This window comes from Buteo buteo, chromosome 8, assembly GCF_964188355.1.
Source record: "Buteo buteo chromosome 8, bButBut1.hap1.1, whole genome shotgun sequence".
Lineage (NCBI taxonomy): Eukaryota > Metazoa > Chordata > Aves > Accipitriformes > Accipitridae > Buteo > Buteo buteo.
The window spans coordinates 40,395,777-40,405,175 of record NC_134178.1 but is presented as its reverse complement, the minus strand read 5'-3'; the positions used below and the strand labels follow the sequence as shown (position 1 = coordinate 40,405,175).

Here is a 9,399-nt window from a genome sequence, read left to right as displayed (position 1 = left end):
CATGAGTAACAGGTACCTTCCTCCTTCCTCTACCTTCCCCTGACACCAAGGACAAGAAATGCTTCTTGTGTCTAGCAAGCAAACACAGGGGGAAAATTTGCAAAGGTTCACGCCCTCTAACTGTAGTAAGCTACAAAATAAGTGCTGCTTGGTTCATTACCTCAGACCAGTAGAGTGAAGGGTTTTACAGTTCAATGTCATACAGTTCCTTTTATTATGCTGCAGAGAAAACAAGGTCAGAAATACAGCTATATTAAATCCAAAACTGCAACTTGAAAGGAAGCAAAGAAAGTTTATTGTAGCTTTCTTCATGCAAACCAAAGCAGGGCCAGCAACAGCAAGAACTTGTAACTTACATACTCTGATTATGGTATGAGATCCAAAGGAAAACTGGGTAACAGCAGCCATTTCAGAAATACTTTCCCCAAACTAGACACTTACATATGATAAATTTCAGAGTGAAACTAAGAAATTAAAATGTATATTTGCATCCTCCTACCTTTCCTCTTTACATTTGCAACTTAAATAGGCTTCTTTGGATTTAGCAGATTATCTGCTAAAAGTTCTTTTCGAACCTATATCAAGATTATAAAACCATACAAGTAAAAAAATATATATTTTTTTTACCAGTATCTGTGCAAACTTAGTGCTTATCTTCAGCTTCCCATAATGCCCAGGAAGACCTTGGGCAAGGACTGAGTTCTAATGCTAGGTCAGGTTTGAACACTATGTACTAACGGAGGTATATCAGTCTGTCTTTGCTGAGGATCAGCTATGCAGCAGCTTCACTCTAGAAGCTGAAATAGATGGAAAAGCCATTATTTTAGCTTTATGGAAAGACAAGAATAATCTCACCCCACACGGTTTTCCAGAATCCATTTAAACCCAGTTACTATTTATATATTATAGCTAGAGTTCATTCAAGCTCTTTCCCCTTCTTGCCAGGAAAGCTGCAACACTGCATATGTTCTTACTTTCAGAACTTACAGCTATGAGGAATCATTGCACATGTTCCTTTTTATTACTAAATTTAAAAGGCTGAACATAGACTTGGGGACAGTTCATCACCCTGGCTAAGATAAAAAAAAAAAAAGCATGGAGCTGACGATTTTCCATTGCCTTTTTTTTAATAAACATAACCTATCAGCAATTCATTTACTTTGGTATAGTTACACTTTTGTCTCCTAAAGAGAAATTCATTGAAATTTGCTAATAAGACTGTAAGCCTTAAACAGTCAAGGGCATCTCTATGCTCTACAAATTGGACCAGCATAACATTTTTGGTCTTGCCTTTGAGGAAGAAAATAAGTAGCTTTCCAGACTGAAAAGTAGTAGAAGTATCCCAGAATCTAAGGAAATCCCGTCAGTCCCTAACTTCAAGAGGTAGAGAAGCAGAAGCTGCGTAATTTCCAATGTTAAACCCACCCATTATGGAAAGAAATAGGAAAAAGGGAAGTCTGCTGAACATCAACTAGTGTAATTCTTCAGAACAAGTGCATGTGCAGTTGCCCTGGCTGTGGTTTTAAAGGGCTATCAGCTCTCCTTGACAGTGATTGCAACAATTGAAAGTTACATCTTCATATCTTGTATATGGGTGAAAACGTCCAATATTCTTCTTTGTGGAAAGGAAGGAGGATGGAGAAGTCTCAGAAAAAGAAACTTCTGTTGATGTTTCTGTACGTGCAGCTGGATCCAGTACACGTAACACCTAAAGGATGGAAAAATTGAGACTGAAAATATATCTATTAAGTTTCATGGGTTTTATCCTTCTCTAACAGCTAGGAAGGAATTCTGCTCAAAAGCAATTTTTCAGGTTTTTTCCAAGTTGAAAACTAAACATCCATCTATCCACACCCTCAATACAAAGACACTAAGTACTGTTCATAAATTAGTAATGTCCATCAGAAATCCAAGGAATGATTTTATTGAGAATAAAAAAACCCCTCCAATCTTTTTAGCAGAGTTGAGCAAAACCAGGCAAGAACACCACAGATCACTAGGCACTGTAAGCTTCCTGCTGCTCAACTATTACTCAATTGCTTCCAGACTAAACTGCTGGTCTAGTTTGCTATTTAAACATCAAGCTTCCTGCACTGGAACCTTATCTTTAAAGACAATCATATAGCTTCTCTCTGTGTTTCCACCAACTTTCAACAGAACTAATTTTTAGGGCAACAGAAACCATGCTGAAGTGTTAGAACTTATTCCTACCTGAATTTCTTCTCCCACTTAGTTTTTAAACTCAACAAAGTATTTTCAATTGGCTTCCTCCTGACACACTAACTCTAAACAATTTTCGACCCAGTCATTTGTGGTGCTAGGGACAGAGAAGGAAACAGTAGGTATCATATTATTTACGTTGTTCTGCTTATTATTCCAAGTTGGTTTGGTTTTTGGAGGTTTTGGGGTTGGATTTTTTGAGTGTGGGTTTTTTTTGTTTGGGGTTGGTGTATTGGAGTTTTGTTGGGTTTTTTTGATGAGGGAAACAGACAGCTCTATTCAGCATGTTTCCCCTGTAAATAGTTTTTAAAAAAGGCAAGATATTAAGCAGTTAACACAAAGCAAGGTGTTTCTTTCTGGAAAGAAGACTCCATGCTGACAGATTGAGATGTATGAAGAGTTCTTACCATTTCAGCCATTTTCTCAGCAGGGGTATTGCAAAACTCCACAGCTGTTGAAGTCTTTTTCGGACTGTTAGTACCAACATTTCCAAGAAGATGTGAGCTTACAGCTTTGGCTAGCTTACAATTCACAGCTGCTAGCTCTGTTGTAGTGTAAGGTTGGGCACTAGGATAGTACGTCTGTTGTCTCCCCCATTGAAGAGAAACCATCAGCTCCTCCAGCAGCCTGTGCAGAAAGGAAAAAAGCACAATTAGTGGTATTGTACTCTATACTATCTGCACACAGCATACTTCAGAGGAACCATCCCTTCCCAAGACTTACTGCACAAGCTAAATGTTAACCAAAAAAATGAGAAGAAAAAAAAAAGTGTTTAAAAAAAGGAGGCAAACAGGCTGTTCTCCAAGGCAAAGCCTCACCAACATAGTACTTTAATACTGGTAAATCTTATTTGACATCTGGCAGGATAAGCACTAAAAAGTCAGTGCAGGTAGAAGAATCTGTATGTTTTGCAAGGAGACAGAGGAGACTTGAAGTCAAGACAGTAAGTGATTAAATAGAGAAAGCCTGGGGATAGGAGGGATGTCAGTTCTACAGTATATTACCCTGAAGACCTCACACCTCCAAGGAATGAAGAAAGAATTAATGCTACTTTGGCTTTCCGCTCTGAGACTGAAAAGTGACCATACTATCCATCAGCATAATTGATTTTTATTTAATATCACTGAAACAGGGGAGTCACTTGATTCTTCTCTGGCCTAGAATAAACTGACATAAATGAAGTTTGCACAGAGGTAGTCTGGATTAGAAAAATCATACTTCTGTGTTTCAATCATCTCTTGACGGAACTGATCGCGTTCATTCAGCAAGTCCTGGATTGCACTTTGTGCATCCCTGGTTTGACGCTGAAGAACTGCTCTGGTATTGGTTAGCTCATCAGCCATAACCCTGCAAAAGAAATCTCTGATCAGTAGTGTAAGCGAGCAGTCTGAAAGTCACCTTCATTCTGCTACAGACAGTAATTTGTCAGGATTAAGCTGCTGTTCTTGCTCCCCTCCCCCATATAGAGCCTATATTAACCTAATTACAAAGGATGGGTATTAAGAATAATTTCTGTTCAACTACAGTCAACACAAGTGCAAGATTATGTTTTGACTCACTGAGTTTAAACAATCTTATGTCACTTAATACAAATCTAGTAACAGACATTTCAAAATACCTTGGGTAAGTGAACATGGTGGACAAGGATCCCAAGAGATAAAAAGCTAAATACATTTTGTTTCACTAACAAGGTTCTCACAAGTATGCTGTAATCACATCATCTATTCATATTCATCTCTAAAGATGACAGCTATGGCTATAGACTGCATTCATTTACCTCTTTACCTTTCCTGGGGCAGTAATGAGACATTACATGTGCCAGATATGAGCATTTAAGAGCTACAAACGAGACAACTGTTGCCACATTTTGCTATGCCATGATGCTTGGCACTGACCCCTCAAGCAGGTATTTCATACCCCTCTGATAGTGCAAATGCAAAAACCAGAAGGACACTTAAACAACCAGTTAGAAATCTGAGATCACAATGAACCAGAACGTTGCAATATTGAAGGGTGTTACTCCAAACACATCACCAGGGACTCACATCCCTGATCTCAGAACTATTAATGCTAAAGAAACAAGTTAAGTTAGGATAGTAACTCTTGCCTAGCTAGGACTATCACAAGTAATTACCATTCACTCAACATGCTGAAACTTCTTAAGACCAACAAATTAAAGGGAGGAGACTGTACTCTATTACCATTTTCTTCAAGCAGTAAGGTCTTTTGTAATATGCATTAAGCACCATAATTCAAATTTAGTCAGTTATATCTGAGCACAGTAGAAGATTAAAAACTCTGTAACATTATTTACAGATCCAGTAAGACAACTACATTTAGGACGTTAAAAGTCTAATCCATTGTCAAATGAGATTTTGACATTCAGAGCAGCTTTTATGGTTACAGAAGTTAACAGTAGGGTTCCTAGCAGTAACACAACCAGTGTTTAATGAAGAGGTTCCCCTGCTCTTTCTTCCATGCTGAGCTGCTCTTCCCTGAATAAGCAGAGTTCTTAATCAAATCAACTTCTTCACAAACTGGTGATTGTATCATACTGGGGGGGTGGGGATGAAAATCAAGCTAATTACCTTTAAGACAAGTCAAGACAGCCGTCCTGGAAGACATTTTTGAACCCTAAACTGCACACAGTCTATCAGAATTAAGAATTTCCCTTGCTGTGTTGACAAGAACGGTAGTTAAGATTTTAGGAGGTTTAGGACGCACTGTATTACCTTTGAAAAGCAGAACTACTCAGATTTACAAGGAGCTTACTTTCTTTGTACCTCTTCTGTATACTCAGATTTCATCGTAGGAGTCAGTATAGCTGTTGTGGCTGTCCTCTGCATATATAAGCACGTTGCCAGGCATTGCAATGGGTGTACATAATAAAAGACTGAAGCAGAGCGCTGTTGTAACAGTTTTGTAAGAGGGCATACCTGCTTGCTAGGAATTTGCTTCGCCACACATCACATTGTATAGACATGCGCTCCAATTGTTCAGACAACTGAGACATATTCCGGCCCAGGACTTCATTTTCTAGGATTAGCTGATTTTTCTCACGAGCCATCCGTTCAAAGTGATACTGCAGATCATCCCCAACAGAAGCAACAAGTAATTTCTTCAGCTCCCGATTCACCTAGAATTAGACCAGACTGTCTTGTAGTTATCAATATAGAATGAAAAACCTCCTACTTCCAGAATCCAGGGCAAGTTATTGCAAATTGCTAACAATAAATTTTCTTTCTCTTTCCAGAATGGGACACATCCAATGCAGAGTATATTAAGCCCCATAATCCACTCCAGTGAGCATAAACATCTTGACTAATGCACATTTAACACATTCTTGTTTAAATTCTAAGAGAGGCCCAAAAGGGAACAAAAGCCTGCTATAGGAAACAAAGAAAGTTTCAGTAGTATTCAAGTCCTGAATCAGTAAGATAACAGAGGATTAGACAAGACATCCACAGATTATATTATGTATAAAATTATAGTCACCCCTTCTATGACATAACATTTTTCACTTAGCAGTTGAGTTGAGAAGCAAAATCTTTCCTCATGAAAGATCCATTTCCCCTGCAGCCCTCTAATGTGTTTCTCCCACATTCAAGCCTTTGATTCTTTTGTCTGTTGTCAGAGAAGCAGCACTGGATTACTTGGATGCACTCCTACTCTGTATCCTAGCTGATAAGTTCAAAAGGGAAACTATTTGTTTCAAGGCTAGGGTGTCATAGCTTATACAAACCAAAGCAGCTCAGCTGTGTGAGAGAAAATACCTTTCATTGCTTACCTCTGTCTGTATACGCAGCTGATTAGAGAGACCTTCTTTGTCCTGTAACAACCGCTTTTCTGAATTCTTTAGCTTTTCGATTGCATTTTTCAGCTCTACCTGTTCTTTCTTGGGATCTGTGGCTCCATCTGACTGATGGAACGTGTCTCCTTTATGTCCCACTGACTTAGCTACCTTACCATTTTTAGTTGGAACAACATGGGTGATAGCTGCTTTGGGGACTAATATACGAATAGCTTCAATTTCCACTGATTTATCAGCATGTACTTTCCCTAGCTGCAGAACTCCAGGACTCAGGGAGGAGACTGTCTTTTTATGTGGGCTGTGGTGGATGTGATGGTTTGCAGTGTTGGCTCCAGAGATTCCTTCCACAGATTCAGCTGTCTGCTCTGTTTCCATGCCATCTCCAGGTCCTCGGATGGGTGATGAGGCATCGTCAACTAAAATTTAGAATTAGCAGAGGGAAAGTTTACTACCTTTCACTTTGCTATAGTCTCATTGTAACTCTTCACTTAATTTCTGTACTTGAAAGTTACAGATTTTAATTGCACACTGCATGTGTAAAACAGTCCTTTGCAGCAGCAAATATCAAGCACAAGTTAGAAAAGTCCTTACTCAAGCGTGTATTGCTCATTAATACTAATAGTACAAGACACAAACATTGATCTGTATTGTTTTAATCTTAATTTCCTGGTGCCATACAAGATTAAATGCAGACACAAAAGAGACCTAGTATGGAGAAAATTCTTGACAATATTACTCATAGGCTGAAAGCAAAACCAGTTTTTGGGAGCTGACAGAATCAGAGTGGTCTCATTTTAAAAGCAAGAAGTAAATGAAAAGCAGTTATTAGCTACATTGCTACTAACACCTTAAGAAGTTTAGCAGGCTTTTAAGTGCTATCTACCATGTGTTTTAGTTGTCCAAGTGAAGGTTTAAAAGCCAACAAGCCAGTTCTGATTCATTTCTAATCAGTATTCCCAGTAATGCTGCATTCTGCTCTGAATTCCCCAATATGCATGATAATGTTTACTAAAATTCATTTTATTTAAGTTCATTAAGTTTTCAGCTGAATGAAATATTCTTGTAGTAAAGTTTCCTCACAATGGGTGAAAGTAAGAAAGTTTCTTAGAACATAGCTACACGTATTGCTTTTTTTCCTCATACTGCAGGCAGTAATGTGAGCCTGTGTCCTCTATCAAAATAATGAATTTAAAAAATGGTGTAGTAACACCATTATATTGCCCTACTTTCAAGTTGGCTGAATCGGTACCAACAGGTTCCAAATACTAGAGGAGGACTGACAAGACAAGCGTACAGACAGATGACAGTACCAGTGACAAACTTGTTTTTCAATACAAAGCTGGATTAGAAGACTACATTCAATTAGGTGTTCCATCCAGGCAGCTCTGGTTTTCATCGCAATAATGAAGTCACTTAACTACTTCCTAATAGCTACATAAAAGGAATAAGTTTAAATGAATGGAGCCTGGCATACAGTGTACCTCTGGTCTTTAGAATTCAAGTTAAGGTACTTTTAATCCAGTCTGCTTAGATATGATGTGAACCACCTACCTTTTTCTAGAGATGTCATTTTCTCTTTCGCAGTCAGCTCTTCCTAACTACTTAAGTCTGAAGAGGAAAAGAGGAGGGGAAAAAAACCAAATCTTTAACAAGGTAACAGTGATAGTTAATCTTGGATTACCCTGTTTTCTAGTAAAACCTCTAAACTCCAATTCAGTAGCACAGTGGAAAAAAAAATAAATCACATCAAAACAAATGAAACAAACCCAAAATTATAAAAATGACACCAGGACCCAAAGAGTTAAAAGGAGAAGGCCTCTGAGACTTCTGGCACTTGTTTCTTTTTTTACTAAGAGCTGGACTTCAACTCCTATCTCTAGCTCGTCATCCAGTTCCAGTTTCCATTCCTCAAATTTCTCTTTCCAATCTCCCTCCTTTTTTCAGTGAGCCCTCATCTGACCCTTTAAAACTCTGTAACACTCCCAGAGTACAACTGCATGACTGTGCAGAGATAACCTAAGCATCACAGAACCACAAGAAAGGGAAATCGCACATCATGCTTAAAGCAGACCAAGAAGTGAGGAGGAAATGATTGCAATTTTTTACGACTTTTAACAGAGCCAATTCCCAGCCAAAGCAGGAATCGGTGCCCCGAGCAGCTGCACGTGCTTAGTTTAAGCCAACAGTAAAGCTTTACCCCCAGTTCGGCCCAAACTGCCATCTCAACCATTTTCTCCCTTACCCACGAACTCTGTTGACCATTGCCTCCTCTACCCACAGGTCCACCCACTCCCAACTTCCCGGGCCACTTGCCCTTTTCTAGGGTCTGTCACTAACTACATTAGTTTGAGATTGCTATATCCTGTTGGGTTTTTTTTTTTTTGCTTTAGTTCCCCCTGCTATTCAAGGGAGATCTCCCAAGCCCTTGCTTTCTTTCATTATACCACTAACAGAAAAGCTTAACTACAACTTTTTTGACTTCTACTGCTACAGCTCTCTGCTGTGAAAAGATAGTGGTAGCAGTGAACACACTACTGCCAGCTTTCCAGATTCACAATTTGTTTTGTGAGAGGTAGGTTTATCTTTTGTCATGACTAGAAGACAAAAGAAATGACTTTCCCTCCCTGAGTTTTCTCAAACTACAGATACAGGAACATCCCGCTATGTGTCGCTTCTACTACTTCTACAAGTTATGTTTTTCCTCATTTAAGACCATGATGTGCTAATCACCACTACTGTTCATTCATTTTTGGTTGAGGATCTCTACTCATTGGCAGAGAGCGAGGAGGATGAAGATGTAGCTGCCCAGATAGAGGCAAGAAAGCTCAATAAAAAAACGATTATGAGCATTTGGTCTTATCCGCTTCACCTAAGACCACCTGCTGATGATCCTGCTCCTTCACTGTTCGTGTTATAATACTGTTCTCACTGTCCTGTTACTTTCAAAGTCTCACCATAAGCCTCTGCACCCTCCCCCTCTCCCTTTTATTACATCCCTACAGGCAAAACTCCTCCACTGGTTGAATCCTTAACCACTACGCCTCTCAGCCAACGTCGCGCCCTGCAGAACTCCCCACACGACAAACCAGGCAAGGAAATCCTCTGTTAACACGGCTGAGCCGCGACCCACGAAGGCCTCGGAAAACCACGGCCCACCCAACCCCCGCCGCCCCCTCTCACCTCAGCCCCGCGGCCTGCCGGTAAGCCAGAGCCGGACGTTACCCACCGCTCAGGAAAAGGGGTTTCTCACCCCACGGCAGTCCCGGCCGACACGGGCCGAGTCCTGCGCCGGGGGCCCAGCCCCTGCCGCTCCCGAGCTTCGGTCCCCACAGACGCCACCACCGCCCCCAACTTCCGCTTCCGGCGGC

The 9,399-nt window shown here is 40.1% G+C and overlaps 1 protein-coding gene across 2 annotated transcripts; it reads right to left on the bottom strand.

The window, feature by feature from the left end:
• Positions 1–272: 272 nt before the first annotated feature.
• BLZF1 (basic leucine zipper nuclear factor 1) lies at positions 273–9,389 on the bottom strand. Of its 2 annotated transcripts, none has more exons than XM_075034310.1 (7): positions 9,212–9,389; positions 7,583–7,639; positions 6,008–6,447; positions 5,157–5,356; positions 3,439–3,567; positions 2,628–2,847; positions 273–1,708 (listed from the first exon to the last, which is right to left on the bottom strand). In XM_075034310.1, the coding sequence occupies exons 2-7, from the start codon at positions 7,599–7,601 to the stop codon at positions 1,523–1,525; spliced, it is 1,194 nt and encodes a 397-aa protein (XP_074890411.1). In that variant the 5' UTR covers positions 7,602–7,639; positions 9,212–9,389; the 3' UTR covers positions 273–1,522. The 2 variants fall into 2 exon arrangements, with proteins under 2 accessions (XP_074890411.1, XP_074890412.1); XM_075034311.1 differs by having other exon boundaries at positions 9,258–9,389.
• Positions 9,390–9,399: the final 10 nt, after the last annotated feature.

Bases quoted from the DNA above. Each gene is read 5' to 3' on its own strand.
- BLZF1 (XM_075034310.1), bottom strand. The intron at 2,848-3,438 runs GTATGATTTTTC...CTTTCTGCACAG, and splicing joins GAGATGATTGAAACACAGAA to GCTGCTGGAGGAGCTGATGG. The intron at 1,709-2,627 runs GTAAGAACTCTT...TCCATCCTTTAG, and splicing joins CTGAGAAAATGGCTGAAATG to GTGTTACGTGTACTGGATCC.